The 25273-nt window shown below is 42.9% G+C and overlaps 1 protein-coding gene across 1 annotated transcript in view; it reads left to right on the plus strand.

Annotated features, from left to right (window-relative positions):
* The window catches only part of ccdc102a (coiled-coil domain containing 102A), a 141856-nt gene that overhangs the window by 66240 nt on the left and 50343 nt on the right, over nucleotides 1-25273 (plus strand). Inside the window, exons 3-4 of the mRNA XM_030048451.1 lie at nucleotides 7635-8109; nucleotides 10547-10960. Of these exons, the coding sequence (XP_029904311.1) occupies nucleotides 7747-8109; nucleotides 10547-10960 (777 nt within the window). The 5' untranslated portion in view covers nucleotides 7635-7746. The remainder of the gene's footprint in view (nucleotides 1-7634; nucleotides 8110-10546; nucleotides 10961-25273) is intronic.

Genomic DNA, 25273 nt, shown 5'->3' on the forward strand with positions numbered 1-25273 from the left:
CATGATGTGGAACACTTCCTCTTTCATTCAGTGCCCCTCTGAAAGCATGTAGCTGGTGACTTTTTTTTTTTTTTTTTTTTTTTTTTTTTTTGTAATCATGCCCTGTAGTGTTTAGCTTGTGCTTTTCTACTCCTAAATTAAGAAGTGTGTGTGTGTGTGTAAAGAGAGAGAGTCATTTCTTTCCAAAATGTACCAAAAGGAGTTCAAAAAAGGTGATTTCATCCTCGGCTTCATCATGTCTCCCAGGTTACTAGTAGCATTATTCATGTATGTATTTTTTTATTTATTTATTTTATTTTATTTTATTTTATTTTTTTACCTGTACTTGTGTTGAAATAGTCTTTTCACTGGTGTATTCTGTCAGTGCAGGAGCGTTCGTGCTGCAGGGATTGTAGTAAAAGCTGAAAATATGGAACAGGTACAGGAGATATACAAACAAAGAGAGCCAGTGTTTCTGGAACAGAATGAATTTAATCTTCAAGGCATTTTATGGGAAAAAAAAAAAAAATAATAAAAAACAACCTAAACTGGCTGCATGGTGTATGAAGCCGCTGGCGGAGCTGTAATGTCTGCAGTGAAACACACCAGAGACTCTGGGAACCAGAAAACTCCCCAAAGTGAAAATCCCACTTTTCTGTCTCTTCCTGCTGCAGATCTCACTGCTTTTCCCTTTTTCTGAGAACGAATATTATATTATATTATTGTATTGTATTGTATTGTTTGTCCTGCGCCACATGTTTTGTTATTTTTCCCAAACAAGTCCACTACCGTTAAAATCGCATTAAAGTGCCGTCATGCCGCCCAGCGAGCTGCAGCCGACAGAAGCTGCTCACATATTTAGACATAACCACACATTTAAAAAAAAAAAAAAGCCACTTAATGTTTTATTTGGTTTTTGGGTTTACAATCCAAAACTTTTTCAGCTTTTGAGAGCTACTGTGTGCTACATCAGCTTGTTAGCTACCGTTTGTTCTTTTGGACATCACAGCCATGTAAAGTAATCCCTGGTTTGTTGGCATTTAGTTCATTTTTTAAAAATTTTTTATTGTTATTTTTATTGCTATTCTATTTTTTTTTTGTTGCTGCTGCACAACACTTCCATTATGTTATTATGCCAAATTTAAAGATCAGTAAATAAAGTAAATTAACTCCACATAGGAATAAAAAATAATAACAAAAATGAAATTCTTGATCTTCTGTACAAGAAATCCATCAGTTTTTTTTTTTTTTTTTTTTTTTTTTTTTTTTAGAAGAAAATCTGCTTTTAGTCTGATATTGATGAGGAGGATTTTCCAAGCAGAAGAAGAAGAGAGAAAAGAGAGAAAAGTTCCCGCTGGCCGTTTGTGGACTCGTCGGCTAGTCTGGAGTCTTTTATTTTGAAAAAACCAACGACAGCAGCTCCAAAGGGCTGCCTCACATGAACAGTTTTAGTGTAGCTAAGAGACTCGCCGAAAAACAAACAAACAAACAAACAAACAAAAAAAATGGTTTCATGGTTAGATGATCAACTAGGATACACCTTTCAGGAGTGTTGCCATGGTAACTTGGTGGTCATGAGCAGGAGTCGCGTTTCCTGTTGGGTTTCTCTCTGATGTCGCGGGCGGCTCGCTCGCTGGCGGGCGGGCGCGGCGCTCCTCGGCCTGACTCATCTCGGGCGCGGCGCGGCACAACTTGGCGCCCAAACTGGTGATGGAAATGCAAATCAGCGTGGCTCAAAATGCCGCTGGAAAAAAAGCCTTGTGCAGGAAAACTTTGACTTCCTTTTCTGAAGCAGCTGCTGCCCGCTGAGAGGTGAAGTGATCTGTCGGAAACGGTGTTTTTCCGCCCCGTTAACACAGCGGGACGGTCGGAGCGGGACGGCGCTCTGACTGACGGAGGGATTTAACTCCCCCGGTGCCGACGCTGAAGCTCGGAAACTGAACACTGGACTGAGTTTCTGCAGCTTTTCGGCAGCTTTTGCCCCCAGAACCTGCTTCATTTCCTCCCCTTTTTCTTCCCTCTTTCCCCTCTGAGTCGTTCCCACCGTTTTCGGGCCTCTGGAAGTTCCCCTTCATCCTCTGGAGGAGGAGGAGGAGGAAGGAGGAGGAAGGAGCAGAGCTTTTCTTGGCTCTGAAAAAAATGTAGGCTGACTCAACGAGAGCTTGAAAAATGAATGAGCTGAAAAGTCGCCAGCGATGGTGTTTTTTTTTCAACGGCGCTGTTGAACGCCAACCTGACCCCGGCGGTCAGGATAGGATGAAAGTTTAATGATCCTCGTGGGGGAATTCACTCGTTGCAGCGGCGAAGAGTGATATTAGGATACAGCTGAGAAAAAAAAACGAATGTAAATAATCCGCTAGACATCACATTTGCAGACAGAACGGAGAGAAAACGTAATGAAATGTATGAATGAAAACATGAATTACAGCGGAAAGCGGGTAGTGAAGAACAGCAGGAGAGCATTACCAGGACAAACAAAATGTGAAATAGATTAAATATTTTCAGTATATAAAACAAATGAGAAAATGTGGGAATATGAAAAAAGCACACATAAGTAAACATATGTGTGTCAGTGAGATATTGGGTGTTAAAAGTCCAGGGTTTAAATTTAGGTTTGTGAATAAAAGACCTTTTCAATCTCTTAGGAAGGAGAGAAGAGAGGAAGGAAGGGAGCAGATGAGGGTGAGGAGGTATCATGTGCAGATCTGCGGGATGGTGAAGGTTTAAATTTCCTGCTCAAGTCGGAGGTGCAGTTCATGTCGAAAAGCCCCGGGGCGAGGAGCGCCGCTCCCCGATCGTCCATCAGCGCGGACAGATGAGGAAGAGGCGAGCGCGGGACGTCCCGAGAGCCTCCGCGCGGTCTCCAACTGAGAAAACACCGGCCGCACATGTGCTCACCTCCTCTCACGTCTGGAGCTGATCCGAGGTCAGAGAGAGAGAGAGAGAGAGAGAGAGAGATTTACAATTCTTTATTTACCGTGGGATAACCCCTTGAAATGCAGCATCTCGTTTCCAAGGGGGTCCCACACAGAAGCAAGAAACAGTAACAAGCAGCACAATCCAAAGAACAGAAAGACAAAATAAAATAAAAAGTAACAAACAAGACAAAGACAACACTTAACTAAAACCTCAACAAAGAAAATAAAATCAGGGAAAAAAAATAAAAATAAAGAAATTAGACCAGATTAGATTATCCTAAACCAATGAAATGATATGATAAAATAAAAAGCGCAATAACGAAAATAGAATGAGGATTGGGGAGTAACAATTAAATTATAATCAGAGGCATTGGCAAACAGGTTGTAAATAAGTCAATAACACATTTTTGAATATATGGAGTAGAAACACCACACGAATATTGAGAGTATTCCAAGTAGCGGGGGCCAGATACTTGAAGGCTTTCTTGCCAATTTCTTTCTCGACAAATGGGACGGCATAAAGAGACTGATCTGAGCTTCTTAATGAGTAACTACAGACATAAGGAACAAAAACTTGTTTCAAACAGTAAGGAAAATTAAAATGAATGCATTTAAAGAGAAACTGAAACCAGTGAAATTGTCTTCTATTCTCTAAAGAAAGCCACCCAAGTGTATTATATAATAAACAATGATGTGTGAAAAAAGAACATCCTAATATAAATCTACATAGTTTATTGTACGCAACATTAAGAGGTTGGAGATCAGTTTTTGATGCAGTCATATAGATGATATCCGCATAATCAATAATACGCAGGATCAGTTGTAATATAAGTTTTTTTTCTAACATTAAGGGGTAAAACAATGCCGAAAACGAAACAAAACCCCTACACCAAAATTAACTTTCTTTAAAACATAATCGGTATGTGGGTTAAATGTTAGTCTTGAGTCAATCCAGACTCCCAAATATTTATATTTGTCCACTATCTGGAGAACTCTACCATCATTATAGTTTAACACCAAAGAATTTAAATCAGAGTTATGTTTTTGTCTCAAACCAAAGAGCGTGGCACACGTTTTAGTTTGGTTGAGTAGTAGAGAGAGGAAGACATCACACACTGAGATGTAGTGATGAGGCTCAGTTTCATTTGCAAAAACAGAAACGCCCGCTATGTAATGTAATATAATGTAATATAATGCAATGTAATATAATGTAAAATAATGTAAAGCTTCAAATAATGTACTCTCACTGGACTCTTAAACCCAAAAGTCCAGTGTTTTCATGCAAATACAAAAAGCACCCATGCATTATGCAACCAGTATATATATACATATATTTATACACTGATATTACCTGGAAGGGAAAAAAAACATGGTTTATAGAAATTAATGTAGTTTGAGATGCATGTTTTTGCAGACTAATCTTTCAGGTGTAATTTATTTAGAACATGTACAATAGCAAATAGAAATAAATGATGCCAAAAAAATCACAATAACATCATATAAATGAAGGGGAAAAAACATTTAAGTTGCTTTTAAGTTCAAAATAATAAAATCAATTTAAAAAGTAATGAGGGAATCATAACGGTAAAGAAACCCTGTTTGAAAAAGAGTGGACAGAAGTCGAGCTTATTTAATCATACCCCTTTTTTCTGTGCACTGTGATGTCCCAAAAATAGAAGAGCTGCATGGAAAAGTTCAGCGTGTTATTGCACAACAGTGAAGGCGGAAAACACACAGCCGCGGTTTGGTATGAAGCTCATTACAACATAACTACAGCCTCTCCGCTCGCCCCCGCACGCCACACAGCCGGCGAGGGCCAGCGCCGAGGGAGACGTCACCGCCTGCACCGAGCCCGTCCGCTGTGTGTTCACCTGTCAGGCTCAGGGAAACACACCTGAGCTACAGCTCACACACAGCAGCCGCCGAGGCCTGCCGCCACGTCGCATGGAAGCCGCCCACTGTCCCGTCTGAGCGGCTGCAGCATGAAGCGGAGCTGAGAGGACGGGTGAAATCAGGGCGCTGTGCATGGGGAAGTCATTCTGAGACGTGTTTAGGTAGAAACAGGAATGATTTCTTAGATAATAAAGGAGATGACGGTGATTGTTGAAAGATTTAAAGGAATCCTCCAAAGTTCTGGGCAGAATCCCCTTTTTCTGGCTCCCCAGCCTGAGACCAGATGTTGGACACCGTTTCCGCCTCTGGATGTCCAGTGGATCAGTTCCTGTGGGTAGCATTTCTTTTTAGCTTAGCATAAAGACTTGAAGTCTATGGGAGTCGTTAGCCTGGCTCAGTCAAAGTGAACCTTACAGCAGCTCTGAAGCGTCTGATTGGTCATTGATGTGTATGTCAAACCCACATGATCCTCTGTGTCAATCAGATGGCTTCAGAGCTGCTGTGAGGTTTATTTCTCACTGTCAGGCTAACGACTCCTATAGAGTTCAAGTCTTTATGCTAAGCTAACACAAAATGCTACTCATAGGAACTGAACCACTGGACCTACAGAGGTGAGAATGGTGTCCAACATCTGGTCTCAGGCTGGGGAAGTCATAGAAAGGGGATTTCGCCCAAAACCTTTTGGAGTTTAGCGTGGACTGAGAGAACAGCACTGCAAAAAGTCAAAATCTTACCAAGATTATTTGTCTTATTTCAAATAAAAATGTCTTATTTCTAGTCAAAATATCTCATTACACTTAAAATAAGACATGATCACCTCAGAAATAACTTGTCTTGAGACAATTTTCACTTGTTTCATTTCACTTGTTTCATTCAATTTTGTCTTATTTTAAGTGTAATGAGATATTTTGACTAGAAATAAGACATTTTTACTTGAAATAAGACAAATAATCTTGGTAAGATTTTGAGTTTTTGCAGTGTGTGGCAGGCAGAGGGAGTGAGAGTGTGAGAGAGGCTCGCTGAGAGAGGCACAGAGTGTGAACAAGGCAGCGTCAAAAAGTCAGTATGGAGAGATTCCCACCCTGCTCACCCCTGTCAGGCCGGCCGGTGGCTGGGACCGTCCCGCTCCCTGCTCCAGGGAGAGGCTGAGGACTTGTTGCGTCTCCAGCTCCTGTGTGTGTGTGTTATGTTCGCGCTCAGGTCCACTCGGTGTGTCCTGCACGTCGAGCCGCTTCCCCCAAACCTCCAGAGAGCAGCTCAGGCCGCCGTGTGGAACATCTGTCCACGCTCGCCACCAATTTATCAGCCCCCCCCGCCTGCCTCCCCCCACAGGCCGCACGGCTTTATGTCTGCAGATGATTACTTTGGCCTGTCTCCTGTTTTCTGGGTTCTTCAGTCAGACCTCCTCCTCCTTCTTCTTCTTTTTTCTTTCTTTTTTTGTGAGCGTGTGTGTTCTTGTTTTGCTTGAACACAGGAGGTTTTACAGACACACACCATCCAGGGAACTGTATGAAAACTCTCTGTAACAACACACACAACACACACTCTTCACTGTTCTGTACCAAACAGGCATGTCCCTTTAAAACGTCGTGAAAATCTGATTGGAACAATGCTTCATTTATTCATTTATTTTTCTACATTCCTTGTTTATAATGTTTATATTGCTCTTTGGTACTATAATCTGTTTATACTGTTTATAGTGTAAATTATGCTTCATATCTTGCTATCCACTTTGCTGCTGAAATATGTGAAATTTCCCCACCAGGGGACTAATAAAGGAATATCTTATCTTATCTTATCTTATCTTATCTTATAACGGTGTGTTATGACACATTTTACCTTTATCAAAAAATTGCACCTCCTGTGATTTGGATATTCAGCTTTGGCCATATTGCGATTTCAATAATATTTCAATTAATTGTTCAGCCGTACATCCGAAAGGCGTGTGTGTGCCCATGCAAACATGCATACATAGACATCCATATGTTTATGCCACATTAGCTGTGGGTCTGTGCTGGACGTGTATTTACACATGCACACATGCACATTCATACTGTATATTATAAATACACATATTCTGCATGTTACACACAGTGTGCATACACTATGTACCTATAACAGATGATACACAATATATGCATGGTACTGCAATGTGATAACAAGGAGTATAAATCTTTGGTTTAACAGAGATTCAGTTTGATTCAAGATTGCACTTCATCATTAAATAAAGACATAACGTTACATAATATAACATCTTTTTTTTATAATGTTTATATTGCTTTTTGCTATTAATTATCTGTTTATACTGTTTATAATGTAAATTATGCTTCATATCTTGCAATCCACTTTGCTGCTGTAATGTGTGAAATTTCCCCACCGTGGGACTAATAAAGGAATATCTTATCTTACCTTATCTCTTAAAACACATGATGACTATCCTTTTCCCTCAAAAATGTAAAAAAAAAAAAAAAAAAAAAAGATTCTGTGAGATCATTACAACATTGCACTTGATTTTCTTACTGAGAACGAGTGGATTCAACTTTTCATATCGACTCAGACTGAAGTCAGTGTGTTTCTGTTGGCAGTTCAAAATTAATAATTCAGAATTCAAAACCAATGTTAGGATGCAGTTAGCAGGATTAATAATCAGTGTGTTGATGCAATGAGTGAGTCGTTATTAGTGATTATGAAGTAGAGCATAATGTGTGTGTGTGTGTGTGTGAGTGTGAGTGTGAGTGTGAGTGTGTGTGTGTGTGTGTGTGTGTGTGTGTGTGTGTGTGTTAAATGAGTTGTATTTCCACCTCAGTTGAGTTAACCCCTCCCTGTGTGTGTTTCTGTCTGCAGGCTGAACTCGGAGGGCAGCAGACGATGCTCTCCTGAATCCCTCCGCTGACGACCCCCCTTCCCCCGCCCCTTCATCCTCCTCACCCTCCTCTTCCTCGCCATCGGCTCCATCATGAACCACACGCCCAGCCCCCACCTGTCCGAGGGCGGCAAGGCGGCCGGAGGCGGCCTGCTGTGCAGCCTGGGCCTGGGGCCCGACAGGGGCATCCGCTCCCCGGACAGCCTCACCCACACGCCCAGTCCCACCGGGGGGACGCCCAGCTCCAGCCCCCCCCTGCTGCTGTCGCCCGGCCTGGGAGGCCTGGGGCTCGGAGCGCTGGGGGGCATGGGCGACGCCGGCGGGGGGGACTGGGAGAGCAGGGAGGAGCTGAGGCTCAGGGAGCTGGAGGAGGCCCGGGCCAGAGCCGCCCAGATGGAGAAGACCATGAGGTGGTGGTCAGACTGCACCGCCAACTGGAGAGAGAAGTGGAGCAAGGTGGGAGCACACACACACACACACACACACACACACACACATGACGGTTAACTAAAAAATAAAGTAGATCAATTTTAAAAGAAGTAGAGAATTTAACAACTATGATGCAATTATGATGCAGGCTACTTTATTGTATATACTTAGCCCTTTTTGTATTTAGTGTATATATTTCACATTTTTAGTCTCTATTGTATATACTTTTAATTTTAATTTTTTTAAATTTTTTTTTTTAATTTAATTTTTTTTTTTGTTTTTTGTTTTTATTGATGATGCTGCTGTAACTTGTGAATTTCCCAGTCTGGGATCAATAAAGTATACCTATCTATCTATCTATCAGTTAAAAAATGTGAATAAAAGAGAGTGAGGAAGGTGCAGACCTGTGGAGCCCAAACTGGGAGTCAGTCTGAAGCTTCGCCTCGTAACACAGGGATTCCTGAAGCGCTGAATTCATCATTGATCCTCCCTCAGATGTGAGATGATTAATTCAGCGAAGCATCTGCGGTGGGAAAAGCCCACTTGCTCTGTCAGATGTTTAATTCAGTGAAACATCTGTTCAGGGAAGCGGCTCTGCTGCTGAACGGGCTCGTGTTCGCAGAAACCACTTTCACTTCCCACTTTCATTTGTTCCAGATTTATTGATCTCTTTCCCAAATTTCATGTTTTCTTTCTACATTTATTTCTGTCTATGTTTTACAAATGAAGCACATTTTGTCATCAGAAGGTATCGAACCATGTGCTCGATGAATAAAATCACATCAACAAGAACATTTCACGATGTTCAGTGGCATCCTGCCGCTGATTTTATTTAGTTGCTCAAATTAAATTTTGGTATCTAGTTGCTGCTCTGTAGCGGCAAAAGTGACGGGTATCTGGTGCATTATGGGATGTCTGGGTGCTGCTGATCTGTGGAGGGTCTTGGTGCAGCTTTAATTAGACGATTAAATTCAACAAGTTTTAAGTGTCTCCTTAAAGCTTTTACAAGACGGCCTGCACATCATTATTATGCTGCTTTTATAGTTGCTTTTTATGTCGCTGCTTTGTGGCGTATTAATTGATCTCATTGATTTTATTTGTTTTATTGTCACTACAGTTTTGTTTTATAGGCACTTCATGCTGTTTGCACTTTTATCTGTTTTAAATCCAAGAGTTTGTTCTTTTAATGGCATTCTGTGTGTTTCACATAAGATCATTATATATTTGCCCTACATGGAGTCATCTCCCATATTTGCATTTAATTCATTTTTACATGAAGTTCCTTCACTTAAATTTCATCTGGTTTATATGAGCTTATTTCTTTTGTCTGGATGTTACTTATTTATAACTTTTGTTGTGCTCTTCTAGTGCTGGGCGGTATGACCAAAAATGTATATCACGTTTTTTTTTTTCAAAATTATAGTGGTTTCACGGTATATCACGGTATTCTCTTTTTTCATGCACGATTGGGTGTTAACCACATTTTCTAATTATTTAGAGAAGAATTTCTGCAGTAAATTAACTTAGAATGACCTATTTTACTGTCATGAGGAATGAATACTGGACATTAATGTCCAAGTTGTCCACCCTAGTATTAATACAGGTTTACATGGCAACACAAAATGATGCAAAGAGGTGGCACTCATGATTCTAATGAAGTGAAGGAATCAGAATGCATGACATTTGTAGTCAAAATACAGAACCTTTTTATTATGCAAATTTAAGGCCACTTGCATTAATATGCAGACTGATTTGACTGATTTAACAATATGTTAAAATATTATTATTATTTAAAAAATGTGAATTACTTATCAAGTAGACCTAACAATTCAGCTACCAATGAATGAGCAGAAGTATGTGATAACATAGATTGAAAAATAAGCCGAAGTGATACCTCTTCTTTGAATAGACAAGCTAAGCCAGTGTGCTGCTGTTAGCCAGTGAAAATAGAGCCGAGAGGGAACTCTTCGCTTTGTTACACAATCTTTGTCAGTGCGCTGCTGTAGCCTGGAAAGTTTCTTTGCCTTTGCCAGACGGATTTTTTGAAGCCGAAGACAAACAGCTGACACAGCTCCTCTTTTTGGGAAAAGTCCTTCAGCTTCATTTTCTGAGTTCCCACTGCTTATTGAGTGCAACTGCAAAAACAGTCCCCCCTCCAACGATGTCTCGCGGCGCTATGTTCCGCGTGCTGTTCCCAATGTTATATGCGCTACACACACACACACACACACACAACGGTATTGGGGTATCTGAAAAATTCATATCATAAAAAAAAAATAACACCAGTATTCGGTATGACCCGGTATACCACCCAGCACTATGCTCTTCATTTGTTTATGTGTGGACCCTTTAAATAAATATCTGTGTGTCTGACTCTTTATTTTTATTCTGTAAATCCTTTAACCTGCATAAATGAAAAATGTTATTATTATGATATTTATTGTTTGTCGGTGTTTGCCTGCAGGTTCGTGCGGAGCGGAACCGAGCGCGGGACGAGGTGCGTCAGCTGAGGCAGCGGCTGGACGCGCTCACCAAGGAGCTGACCGGCGTCCGGCGGGAGCGGCAGGAGCTCGCCGCCGAGAACGAAACGCTGCGGCAGGAGGCGCTGCGTCTCCGCGGCGACCACGCGGCGCCCCCTCCCGCCGCCGCCGCCGCCGCCAGCGCCTCCTCCTCCTCCTCCTCCCCGGCCCACCCGCCCCCCGCCGCCTCCTCCTGCTCCTCCTCTCCGTCCATGCCCCCCTCCTCTCCCGCCTCCTCCTCCTCCTCCTCTCAGCCCCACGCCAACGGCAAGCCGGACAGGAGCGCCGAGGGCCCGCCGGGGTCCCCGGAGCCGGAGCCGGTCAGGGACGTCGACTCCGAGAAGCTGGAGAGAAAAAAGGTGCGTAGAGAGGATTCAGATTCCCTCATTTAATCCAAACCGCACTCGTCCAGACTTTACAAAAGACAAAACGGATACAAGATGTAAGAGATTATGAATTGCCTTGCAGTCTGGTTATTTATTTTTTATATGTCTTTGGCACCAAAAACAGAAAACTGATCACTAAGATAAAATTATGACCAAACTGGAGCCAGAACAGAACAGAGCTCAGGCATAAAAGCCATGAAACCAGACTTTTTAGTTTTTATTTAGATGAAACAACAAAATCAGGGCAAGAACAACAAGGAGACTCATTTCCGACGACGTTTGTTGGGCTTCAGGACCAGTGTTGGGACCAATTACTCACAAAACTAATAAGTTACAATTACTAATTACTTCTGTAAAAAAGTAATTTTGATTACTACTCAATTACTGTTGCAGAAGAGTAATTCAGTTACTGGGGAAAGTCATTTTTATGATTCCTTTTTTCTTTTCTTAAATCCTCTTATTAATGCACATATTTTTGCGTTGCTGTTGCAGTGTGGACATTGCTGTCAGATTTCATCTGTCATTGTCAGTGTTGGGCACGTTACTTTGAAAAAGTAATTCATTACAGTTTAAAGCAGTGATGACAGCTTGTCCAGGTGGGGAATTGAACCCCCGGTCTTCTGTACAGCAGGCAGAGATACTACCCGCTCTGCCGTCAGAGAATACATGTGCTTCTTGTAATTTGTGCTGAGTCATTCTCCATGCATGTTGATAAGTTACGAAAAACTGCAAAGTGCAACCGGTTTGAAAATTGACACACAGCTTTTTCTCCACAAGACGCATATTCCGGTTAAGGTAACTGCGCCGCGGCAACTGGAATATTCCGTTTACATGTCACTTGGCATGCCCCCGTGTTTCGGCGTATTCCACTCTCTGACGTAATGCGACACTCAGCCTGCGGGGGGCAGCAGCACGCGTATAGGCGTCTGGTCTGCCGGAAATACAGACGAAGAAGTCTTCTTCCTCGTCTTCTTCTTCTTCTTCTTTTTCTTCTGTCGCTAGTTCTATGTTTTCCCCCATCGATATACTCCGTGATATTTAAGTCTTTCATTAGCTGAAGGCAGACTGCAGTCTCCTGGCTCTTGCTGCTGTTCGCCCTGCCGTTTTCCCCGCTTGCAGGTAACCATAGCAACAAAGACGCTACAGAATCGAGCATGCGCAGTCGTGACTGAATATTCTGGTTCGGGGAGTTTTCCGACTAAGGCAGGCCTATTCAATTGGCGGCCCGCGGGCCACATGCGGCCCAGAAGCAATTCCCGAGTGGCCCAGCTCGTGGTTCAACCAAAAAAGCAGAGAAAAACATTCGCGAGAATGAACTCGAAATCCCTGCAGTAGTTCAGAAAGTGAATGCAACACTCCACGTTGCCTAGCAACACACAACCAACTCACACTGCAGCGCGTTGTTTTGAAAGTTACTGATGCTAGCGGCTCAAAAGTATGTCTTTTTCAACCCTTAAACGAAAAATTGACGATGAAAACTGCCGTTTTAACCCTGTCTGGACAGACAGATACTGTTTTATTTTACCGCCAACTCCAAACGCTGAAAATGTCTGGCCCAGCTTAAGGTCTCGGTTAAAAATCTGGCCCAACTGAATTTGTAATTGAATAGCCCTGGACTAAGGTGTTTACATGCCACAATATTAGAACAGGCATATTCCAGGGGTCTTATTTGGAATTCTCTCCAACCGGAATATGACCTTAATCGGGTTCGGTGCGTGTTTACATGACACGTGCGCAACCGGAATATTGCGAATATTCCGGTTAATACAGGAATAAGCTGTGCATGTAAACGTGCTCACTGTTGAGGACCGTCACTGTGGTTAGATTTGAATGAATGAATGAATGAATGAATATGTTTATTTCGATCACAGCAGCACAACATAATTAAGTTAAACATAATTGAAGAATTGAAGGGTTTTCGGCTGAAGCAAAAGCTTATGGCTGCTGAACTCTTGTAATCAATTTCATTTCTGTACCCAGATAAGATATTAATTTTACTGTTTACATATACATACATGCATAAGTGTGTACCTGAGTGCACATATATACATATAGTACATGCCAGCTGTCATACAAAAAAGCATACATACTGATATACATTTTTTTTTTTTGTTGTTACTCAACCAGCATCCAAAACGCTCACCAAACAAAAGGCCAAAAATCTAAATATTTTTTTTCAAAAAATAATCACACTGAGGATTTACCTTCACCTGACAACATCTGAGCTGATTTCATCTGCATGAATTAAAGCCAGGATTTCACTGCAGGTTTCTGTGTTGCATCATGTGCAGAACATCAGGCAACACACACACACACACACACACACACACACACACACACACACACACACACACACACACACACACAGCAGCAGCAGCTGTTCACGAAGCCCTGCTTGCTTTCAGATCTTGTACAAAGTTAAAATGTTTGCAGACTCGCTGCATCTGAGAAGCGATACAGAACAGATTGTGTTTGGATTCTGGTCAGGACGTTTGCTCGGCCCGCAAACAGCTTCAGATCAAATAAAAAAAAACAACAACAAAAAAACAAAGTGGAAGATAAGAGGTTTTCATGTGACAGTCAGGAAGAGCTGACGGTGGTAAAATCAGCCCCGACAGGATCTCACCTCTGCAGCTGCCCTGTGATGTTATGAAGGAGAACGTTAACGTTAGGGAAGTAAATTAGTTTATTTTTGAGTTTTCAAGAAAGATGGTATTTTGAATTTTTGAACAGGTCAAAACCTAAAACACATCGCTTAATGAAGCAGTTGTTTGGTACTGAAAAGTAGGTATCATTTAATTTATGGAAGAGGTAAAGATCTGTTTTGGGCCATTTTGGTTCTGATGAACGAGGTCGGCTGTGTCAGCGATGTGATGTGACCCACAGGAAATCAAAGGTGAAATACATTTTGTGTTGTGCCGTCTGTCGCTTTATGATTTGAGGAAAGTTTTATTTGAGACCTGAGGCTGATGAAACGGTGACAAAGAAAGAAGCTTTTGCATGTGCAGGCCTCTTCGGAAAAAAGCCGTGGACATGAAGAAGTAACGTGCCGCAGTCTGTTTGTTAATGGGTTTGTGTGTGTGTGTGTGTGTGTGTGTGTGTGTGTGTGTGTGTGTGTGTGTGGTAGGTAAAGGCGGTTTGTTAATTTAACTGTTTCCTGAACACTGAATGCTGGGAGTCTAGTTTAATATGTGCTGTTGTCTTTACAAATTGTGCAGAAAATGGTCTCCGGTCTTTGGGCTAGTTGTCCCCGTCACACTGCAGCTCAGCAGGAGCTCGTGCACGTCAGAGGCCTGCAGCCCTGCAGGAAACGCTCCGTGTGCTTCAGGTGCAGGGTGGCATGTGGGACTTTAGGGACACAGCACTGAATTAGAGTGAAGTTACTGAATGTTTTTTGAAGGCGGCGCTGTTTGTGTTTCAACAACATTTCACGTCTGAGTTATTGATCTAGGAGTTGTTTAGTCTGTGAAAATATATTTCCAGCTGGCAGAGCGAGCAGGAGGCAGGACACACTCCCGCCGGCTGTGCTGCGTCTTCTCACCTGGGCTCACCTGGACGTGTTGTGCTGTCAGTACCTGGGAGCCAGGAGGATGAGGAGGGGAGGAGGAGATGCAGATGTCTGGGATCACACCAATGACAGGACAGGGCAGGAGACTGAACCTCAGCCAATGACAGGGCAGGAGACTGAGCCTCAGCCAATGACAGGGCAGCACCTTGAACTTCAGCCAATGACAGGGCAGCACCTTGAACTTCAGCCAATGACAGGGCAGCACCTTTAACTTCAGCCAATGACAGGGCAGCACACAGAACCTCAGCCAATGACAGGGCAGGACACTGAACTTCAGCCAATGACAGGGCAGCACACTGAACTTCAGCCAATGACAGGGCAGCACACTGAACCTCAGCCAATGACAGGACGACACACTGAACCTCAGCCAATGACAGGGCGGCAGCACACTGAACCTCAGCCAATGACAGGGCAGCACACTAAACCTCAGCCAATGACAGGGCAGCACACTGAACCTCAGCCAATGACAGGACGATACAATAAACCTCAGCCAATGACAGGGCAGCACACTGAACCTCAGCCAATGACAGGGCAGCAGCACGCTGAACCTCAGCCAATGACAGGGCAGCAGCACACTGAACCTCAGCCAATGACAGGGCAGCAGCACGCTGAACCTCAGCCAATGACAGGGCAGCACAGTGAACCTCAGCCAATGACAGGGCAGGACACTGAACTTCAGCCAATGACAGGGCAGCACCTTGAAGTTCAGCCAATGACAGAGCAGCGCTTAACCTCAGCCAATGACAGGGCAGCACACTGAACTTCAGCCAATGACAGGGTAGCACCTTCAACTTCAGCCAATGACAGGGCAGCAGCACGCTGAACTTCAGCCAATGACAGGGCGACACACTAAACCTCAGCCAATGACAGGGCGACACACTAAACCTCAGCCAATGACAGGGCGGCACACTGAACCTCAGCCAATGACAGGGCAGCACAGTGAACTTCAGCCAATGACAGGGCAGCACACTGAACTTCAGCCAATGACAGGGCAGCACACTGAGCCTCAGCCAATGACAGGGCAGGACACTGAGCCTCAGCCAATGACAGGGCGGTAAGGTCATATTTTGAGAGACGCAGCACAGCGGGGATTTTTTGAACGTCTGACAGGCGACTAATAACATTTTCCCGTCTCATCTCGTCTCTTCAGTGAAAACCAAACATCCACGTTGTCATAGCTGTTATTATCTGTGATCTATTTTTAGCTCGTCTCGTCTGAGTCATGGAAAAAAAGGTCTTTTATCAAACATTTATCGTCATTGTCTTCGTTTATGAAATGAACACTGCCGTGAAAGGAGCTCATGTGTCGTGTAATCTCATGTGGGATCAGCTGTGATCCTCATGGCATGACACCGAAATTAAAAATCCATGCTTTCATTCATTCTAATAGAGTTGTTTCAGAATTAACGGGTTTTTAAAAGTCTGTCAGAGCAAACTGGGCTAAAATGCTTCTGAAAACAGTCTCAGATATTTGGTCTGATCAGCATGGCCTTGATTCTCCAGGCTGAACGCTCAGAGTTGTAGTTTTGTGAGCGAGGCCGGCCTCAGTCGATGGATAATTTAATCTGCCGGGGAGCCGCCGCCGTCACCCGGCAGCACGCGGACTCCCTCGGCGCCCGTCCTCTCAATATCAGAGATTGAAACCCCAGATGACTCGTGGAGAAGTCAGACTCGGGCTGCAGAGAGAAATTACTTTACTCCGTCTGCCGTGTTTCTGCGTTATGAAGAGGAGCGCCTGCCCGCCGCTCTCGAGCCGAGGCCGCTGAAGTCAACAGGTCTGAGCACTCAAAAGTCAAACTGTGCTTCCAAAGTGAAAATGTCTCTTCAGACGTGATCAGAGGGAAGCTTGGCTCAGGAGAGGAAGTAAACCGAAGCCTCTTATCGTGTTTTTAATGCTACTCTGCAGGGGTCTCATATCTAGACTGTGTTTAGATTGGATTTAGCTGGATTATATTAACACCTCAAGTGAAAACACAGAGTCCACACATAAATCTGATTTCTCTTTTTTCTGCCGCTCAATGCCCTTCCTCTCATTTGTTGCATCCTGTCATTTTACTTCCTTAAAAATGGACGAATTCCGCCGTCCGCCCTCTTTGATTAGTCGGTCCTGTGTAATTTTGTTTTCCATTTTTGAGGGGCTGACATGCCTACCAGTTATGATTTATGACAGATGTTTTTGTATATTCTGAGAGAGGTGGTGGAGGTGTATTATTGTACCAAATTTCAGTTTCCTATGTGGTGTAGTTCCTGAGATACTGACACTTGAAAAATAAGGACGCCCAAAAATCGACACATACTCCCGTCACTAAATTCGCTGTCTCAAAAAGTATCCATCCGAGCAAACTAAAATTTTACAGTGTGCCTACACTGCAAAAACGCAAAATCTTACCAAGATTATTTGTCTTATTTCAAGTCAAAAATGTCTTATTTCTAGTCAAAATATCTCATTACACTTAAAATAAGACATGATCACCTCAGAAGTAACTTGTTTTTAGACAATTTTCACTTGTTTCAAGTGAAAATTCACTTGAAACAAGTGAAAATTTGCTTGTTTCATTGGCAAAATTTGCCAGTGGAAAAAGTAAAAATTCACTTGAAATAAGTGAAAATTAGCTAGAAACAAGAAACACATTTTGCCAATGAAACAAGCAAATTTTCACTTGAAACAAGAGACAATTGTGTAAAAACAAGTTACTTCTGAGGTGATCATGTCTTATTTTAAGTGTAATGAGATATTTTGACTAGGAATAAGACATTTTTGACTTGAAATAAGACAAATAATCTTGGTAAGATTTTGAGTTTTTGCAATGTATTGGATAAATAAGGAAAAACTAGTGAAAATTTCAGAATTTTTTGAGACCCATGTGCGTGGGATGTCCTGAAAATTTGTTGAAATTACCTGGAATGACCCAGTTGTTAATCTGGATTAACACGTCCACAGCTCTCTGCTGCTCAGACCTGCTGTTTTGTTTCCAAACTGTCCACATCCAGGTGAGATGGCTTAGAGTTCACACTAGGGCTGCATGATACTGTAAAAAAAATATTGGGACTATTTTGATACATATAGCAATGGAAATAAGTCTTGGAATGTAAAGAAAAAGAAATCAGAGTCATTTTAGGAGTTAAGTAGTGGTGGATCTTCCTCTCTTCAGCGATGTGTGGATGAAATGTTCAGCAGTTACAGCTCCGCCATCTGACTTCTCCTCAAACCAACATGTTTTTCTTTTTAAAAAATCCTAGGACATGTTTTTCAAATCCACGTGATCCACTGTGTGAATCAGACCGCTTCACAGCTGCTGTCTGAGGTCTACTTTCTCACCTTGACAGAGCCAGGCTAACGACTCCCATAGACTTCAAGTCTTTGTGCTAAGCTAACGTGAAATGCTACCCATAGGAACTGAACCGCTGGACGTACAGAGGTGGAGATGGTGTCCAACATCTGGTCTCAGGCTGTGTAAGTCAGAAAAAGGGGTATTTCACCCAAAATGTCTGAGTATTCTTTTAATGCGTCTTCAAAGAGTAATGCCTGTGTTTAGTGCTCTTCACTTGTGATCGGATCAGCCAGGACAGGTGTTGACGTCAGGTCGGAACGGCCCGCTTTGATGAAATTTCTCCTGAATTTGATGTTTTTATCACCTTAGAACCCAGGAGGCAGATAAAAGAAAGACAAAACACTGTCCATTTACAGAATCCTGTTTCTCCATCATACTGATCAAGTTGGCGTGAACCTTCATCACTGTAGGGTTTGGGATCCTGGTCATCAGGATGTCCCGTCCCAGCAGACTCTCCTAAAGTGTGTAACCCAAACACACTGAAGGCTGTAACTGGCTGCAGTCATTCCACCTGAATTCAAGGTGGAAACACAGTCGCTTTTGTCAGTTGTAGTGGGAGGAGAGGGAGGAGACAGGTGTGTGTGTGTGTGTGTGTGTGTGTGTGTGTGTCCCGTCTGCCTGCATGGACAAAGTGACCCGAGACTCACTGAATGTAGGGCAGGAGACTTAGAGAGACTTTGGGAGACTGTGTTTGTGTGTGTGTGTGTGTGTGTGTGCGCACCTGGCTATCAACAGCACTAGTTTTTCAGAGTAGGTAAGTCCCTTAAATAGAACACCCTCCCAACACACACACACACACACACACACACACACACACACACACACACACACCCACACATAGATCATTGTGTGTCCCTCAGGGCTCCCGGCTGCTGCAGTACTTAGTCTCTATCATCCTGTTCCACATCGGCCTCGTTACACCAAAACGCATATTCGTGTTCTTTATGCAGAGAAGAAAAAATAATAAAATAAATATAATAAAACAAAGTACTTGCTTTACTCTGCCTCATTGCGCCTGCTGGCACACACGGCGTTCATAAAAGAAATGAGAGCTTATATAGGACGTGGGCTGGAAATAGCAGCACAGGAGCCAGACGGCTGTAATGTTGGGGCGGCGCGGCCCTCGGCGGCCCTCGGCGGCTGTGAAACGCCGTCTGAGCCACCGGAGGCTCTGTGCAGGACGCTAAAAGGAAATTTATCTCCTGGACAAGCTCGCTGCACGGCGGCTCCAGGCACAGCCATGAGCTGGAGCTACTGCAGCACTGAAACCAGCAGGAGGAGCAGGAGCTGTAGTAGGAACATCGGTGTTAGCTGTGTCGGCACTTTTTGAGCATTTTTAGTTATTTAAGTTAAGTTAGTTATGTTATTTTTACTCAAACTATTGCATTCTGGTACCACTGTATTTTCTATTTTTTTTTTTTTTTTTTTAATTTTTTTTTTTTGTTCCTTGTTTTCTCTAGTGGCACCCAGCTGTATTACTTGTAGCACAATAACATTTCTGTAGGGAAAACTGTGATGAAGACTTTGTATGCTGTTGAATATTATTATTTTATGTATCTATTTTCATTATTATTATGTGCTTGCCTTGAAAAGGCAACACATCGTATTATCTTGCATATTTCTTCTGTTTATTATTATTATTATTATTCCGCCATTTTTCGGCGCGCTACTCCTCCTACAGCTTTCGTTTTAGGCCCACACAATGAAAAATCAAAATGTGCGGCCCGATCGGGAATAGTGTGCTATTACTTTTATAAGGAATCCGACTTACGGAATTATCAAAATTCCAATTTTCCCGAAAATTTCGGCCATAGACAATGACTGGCCAAAACTTCGGAATGCTCCAGCATGCAGAGCTTTTGACCTGCGTCCACGCACCAAACACAAAAATCGTGCAGTTTGTGGAGAGGAACCGGCATGTCAATTTTCAAGCCGCTCCGACTTTCCGTTTTTCCGCAATTCCGGTTTGAAGCCGAAATCCGGACGCAATACACACTAATGGCGGAACTTTCGGAGAGCCTGCCAGGGAGAAAGTCCCCTCTCACTGACACAGAGATACACACGCGGCTCTGTATCTCTCCTATTCTGTCTCAAGGGCCACTAGCACTGCAGCCAATGCATCCCAGCACTGACCCCAGACACTAATGGAAGTCCATAGCAAGGACCCCAAGCACCCTAGCAACCCCATAGCAACCACCCTAACGACCATAGCAACCACCTAGCAACGCCCTAGCAACCCCCCCAAACACCATAGCAACTGCCTAGCAACACCCTAGCAACCATCTGGAACACCACAGAAACACCATAGCAACCACCCAGAACACCATAGCAACCACCTAGCAACGCCCTAGCAACCGCCCAGAACACCATAGCAACTGCCTAGCAACACCCTAGCAACCATCAGGAACACCATAGCAACTGCCTAGCTACACCCTAGCAACCGCCCAGAATACCATAGCAACCACCTAGCAACGCCCTAGCAACCACCGGGAACACCATAGCAACCGCCTAGCAAGGCCTTAGCAACCATCAAGAACACCACAGCAACCGCCTAGCAACCATCGAGAACACCATGGCAACTGCCTAGCAACAGCATAGCAGCCATCAGGAACACCTTAGCAACCACCTATCAGCACCTTAGCAGCCACTCACTGTACCATAGCAGCTGCCCAGAGACATGCTAGTGATCACTCAAAAGATGATCACAACTGCCTGGACAATACCCGGACCACAGTAGCTGCCTTCTAGCCCTCGAACAACACCAAACAACCTTCAAACAGCATAGGGCTGGTGGTTTAGCGCATGGCCAGGCGGTCGCAAGGGTGGCAAGCACATCAAAGTTTCTTCAGAAACTTTACAAAGTCTAGTTATCATTATTATTATTATTACAATTTTCTTCTTTTTATCTGTATTTGTATTTTATTTATGTATTTATTTATTTATTTTTTATTTATTTTTACTTAGTTTTCTTATTTTTATTTTTATTTATTTATTTATTTATTCTTCGGCACTTTGTTATTAGTATTATCATTTGTTTACTTGCTTTTTCCTTAAGGCTTTTTTTTTTTTTTTTTCTTGGGATGGGTGGGTGGGTGGGGATATACAGACTATATAGTTTTTTTTATATATATAGATATATACATACCTTCTTCTCAGGCATTAAATATTTTTTATTATTCCTTCTTTGTTCTGTATTTTATATATCTTACCTGCCCCCGCCTGTATCTTAAGAAAATGTTGTTAAAACGAACTGAGAAATTTTCTGTTGGAAACATGACAAAACTATTAATAATAAGATGTGTTAAAAAAACAAAAAAAACAAAACTATTGCTTTTAGATGCATTTCAAAGGAATACTCAAAATCTCCTTTCTCCAGCCTGAGACCAGATGTTGGACACCATCTCCACCTCTGTACGTCCAGTGGTTCAGTTCCTATGGGTAGCATTTCCTATTAGCTTAGCATAAAGACTTGAGGTCTATGGGAGTCGTTAGCCTGGCTCTGTCCAAAGTGGAAAAAATAAACCTGACAGCAGCTCTGAAGGTGTCTGATTTACACCGTGGATGATTTGGATTTGGAATACACATCAGTGTACAATAAGACATAGGGGAGACCGGGGACGGTGGCAACACTTTTTTACATTTTTCCCTGTTACTCCAGGACTGTTTGGACTAGATCAACCACATTTTTATATATTTAACCTTCAACTGTCTACTAACTTCCCATACCATTTAAAGTTGGTTCCATAAAACATGTTGTTCACAATATGCATTTGAATGACTCAAGTCAGATGTTGTGAAGGTAGCAAGATGTTATGATATATGGGGGGAAAAGGGGTATTTCGCCCAAAACACCCGTCCTTTACAGAGTCAAAATTGGTTGGCTCTTGATAAATGTTGAAAATCAATCGCTATGAATGTGACGAGCTGTGGAGCCTTCCACTCCATCAGTCAGTCGACACACCTGGGAGGAACAACCTGCCTTTACTTTGTTTGTGGACTTTTTCTTTGTCATTTTTAATCTTCCAATGAAATGGATGTAGAACAAATTTACTCCCTACTCCTTCAGGATTTCATGGAAAATGTCTCGTCTAATAAAGTGAGACACTTTTTACTTTTACTGCACTACTTCTACTTCTACTGCAGTCACATACCAGCAGAGGAACAGTACTTCTACTTCTACTGCAGTCAGATAGCAGCAGAGGAACAGTACTTCTACTTGTACTGCAGTCACATACCAGCAGAGGAACAGTACTTCTACTTGTACTGCAGTCACATACCAGCAGAGGAACAGTACTTCTACTTGTACTGCAGTCAGATAGCAGCAGAGGAACAGTACTTCTACTTCTACTGCAGTCACAGTCAAAAAACTACAGAAATCCCCAGATTTAAACCTGCATTTGTGTCCAACCTGCTCATGTCAAAGTTACTACTACCACCTCTACTACTACTACTACTACCACTACTGCTACTACCGCTACTACCACTAGTACTACTACTACTACCACTACTACTACTACTACTACTACTACTACCACTACTACTACTACTACTACCACTACTACTACTACTACTACTACCACTACTACTACTACTACTACTACTACTACCACTACTACTACTACCACCACTACTACTACTACTACTACTACTACTACTACCACTACCACTACTACCACTACTACTACTACCACTACCTCTACTACCTCTACCACTACTACTACTACCACTACTACTACTACTACCAGTACTACTACTACCACTACTACTACTACCACTACTACTACTACTACTACTACTACTACCACTACCACTACTACTACTACCACTACTACTACCACTACTACTACCACTACAACCACTACTACTACTACTACTACTACTACTACTACTACTACTACTACTACTGCTGCTCAGTCACTTTTACTGCCAGGACATTTGAAATGAGACACTTTGGACTTTTACTGCAGGAGATTTTTACTGCACTACTTCTACTTCTACTGCAGTCACATACCAGCAGAGGAGCAGTACTTCTACTTCTACTGCAGTCACATACCAGCAGAGGAACAGTACTTCTACTTCTACTGCAGTCACATACCAGCAGAGGGACAGTACTTCTACTTCTACTGCAGTCACATACCAGCAGAGGAACAGTACTTCTACTTCTACTGGAGCAGCAGTTTGTAGTACTTTTTTGTAGTACTGGTAGTATCAGTAGTAATACTAGTGGTAGGCAACAGGTACGTCAGCGTGTTGCTGCAGTTTGAGTGGACATCATGTGAAACTTGTTCAGTCCATAAAAATCCAGCAGAAGACAGAAGCTGGTAATTTGTCTTTTGTCTCTGCAGGTCTCTCTGTCCCACAGGCTCTCTGTGTCTCTCTCTGAAATACATAACTGGCACTTTAATGTGTGAACGTGACGCTTTGTAAACAGCCTCCCCTCCCTGATGTCCTGTTGTTACAGATGGCCCCGTGTCCCGGTGCAGGGAAGCCCACTGTCTGCTTTATGCTTTATTACAGTGTTGAGTTTACACTGAGGCTGTGCTTTATGTTCCTCTGCAGTCCTGTAATCCTTAATCCCAGCAGAAAGAGTCCAGCGGCAGCATCGTGTGTGGCTGTCATCCCAGTGACTCTGCAGAACACCACTGATCCTTTTGGTTTAACATCTACAAAACGTACAAACTTCACCTTAAACGCTGCTCTCCTCCCAAAGTGAGCAGTGGGGTATCAGAGCTGCCACATCACTCCTCCTCCCTTTCCTCCAGCCGCTGGTTTCCATTCATTCCACTACGATATGAACATGAACTTTCAGAGCCTTCACACTTTCTTCACTCCAGTTTTCCATCAGCCCAATAAAGTCCTCCACATGAGTTTTCCTAAAAGCAGCAGCACGGTTGGCTTTTCTGGACTTTTTCACACTGAAACGCTCCCTCCTCCTCCTCCGCCAGGGAAAATAGTCCCTAAGCGGGGAAACGTTTTGCTTTCCACAGCCAATTATCAGCTGTGTGGTTTCTGAATGTTGAGGACTTTGTTCGCCGCAGAAGCAGAACATTATAAGCAGTGATGGGAGTAACGGCGTTACAAAGAAACGGCGTTACTAACGGCGTTACTTTTATCAGTAACGAGTAATCAAAGAAATGACTGTTTCCCCCGTTACAACGCCATTACCGTTACTGACAGTAAAATGCGCCGTTATTAGCCGTTACTTACTACTACTAATTATTATTATTTTATTATCCTATTCAAAAAATGTGCGTCTTGTGGAGAAAAAGCGGTGTGTCAATTTTCAAACCGGTCGCACTTTGCAGTTTTTCATAACTTATCAACATGCATGGAGAATGACTGAGCACAAATTACAAGAAGCTCATGTGTTTCTTGACGGCAGAGTGGATAGTATCTCCACCTGCCGTACAGAAGACCGAGGGTTCAATTCCCCACCTGGACGAGCTGGCATCACTACTTTAAACTATAATGAATTACTTTTTCAAAGTAACGTGGCCAACACTGACAATGATAGATGAAATCTGACAGCAATGTCCACACTGCAACAGCAATGCAAAAATATGTGCATTAATAAGAGGATTTAAGAAAAGAAAAAAGTAATCAGAAAAATGACTTTCCCCAGTAACTGAATTACTCTTCTGCAGCAGTAATTGAGTAGTAATCAAAATTACTTTTTTACAGAAGTAATTAGTAATTGTAACTTATTAGTTTTGTGAGTAATTGGTCCCAACACTGGATATAAGGCGGCTGCTTCATCCACAAACTCACATTCTGACTCTGTGTTGTGAAATCTGTAGTTTCCCTGCAGGGTTTGATAAACGGTTTGTTGTGATGTGAAATGCGGGGGAGTTGAAAGAAATGGGCCAAACCTTCAGAGTCACTGCTCTGGTCCTTTTTAAAGCCTCTTAACACAGTAAATTGATTTGATTTGACTCGATTTGACTCCGTGGGAAAGCCGGGCCGAGCGTAAATAAGTTGCTTTGATGAATATTTTATGTGTCGTCTGCATATTTCCAGCTTTACTGAACTAAGATACACGCTGGACTCGACGTCTCTTTCACGAGTCGGCCCTGGACAGGAGCTCGGTGCAGATGTTAGGAAATCCTCCGACCTCAGCTTCAGCTCTCAGATGTCAAGCGAGAGCATCCCCTTTCAGAGTAAAAGCCTCTGTCAGTGTAGGAAACAGTGAAAATGCCCCGTCTGCTCCTTTAACAGGCAGGTCGCGTCCAGTTCAGCTCTGTTTCCTGCCTCTGTTTTTAGGAGGGGTGTGTCCCTCTGTGTTTCACAGCAACAAGTAATTGTGCCCTGTCTCAACACACACACACACACACACACACACACACAAAACACAATATACACACAGATACACACACACACACACTCTTA

Source organism: Myripristis murdjan, chromosome 3 (assembly GCF_902150065.1).
Source record: "Myripristis murdjan chromosome 3, fMyrMur1.1, whole genome shotgun sequence".
Lineage (NCBI taxonomy): Eukaryota > Metazoa > Chordata > Actinopteri > Holocentriformes > Holocentridae > Myripristis > Myripristis murdjan.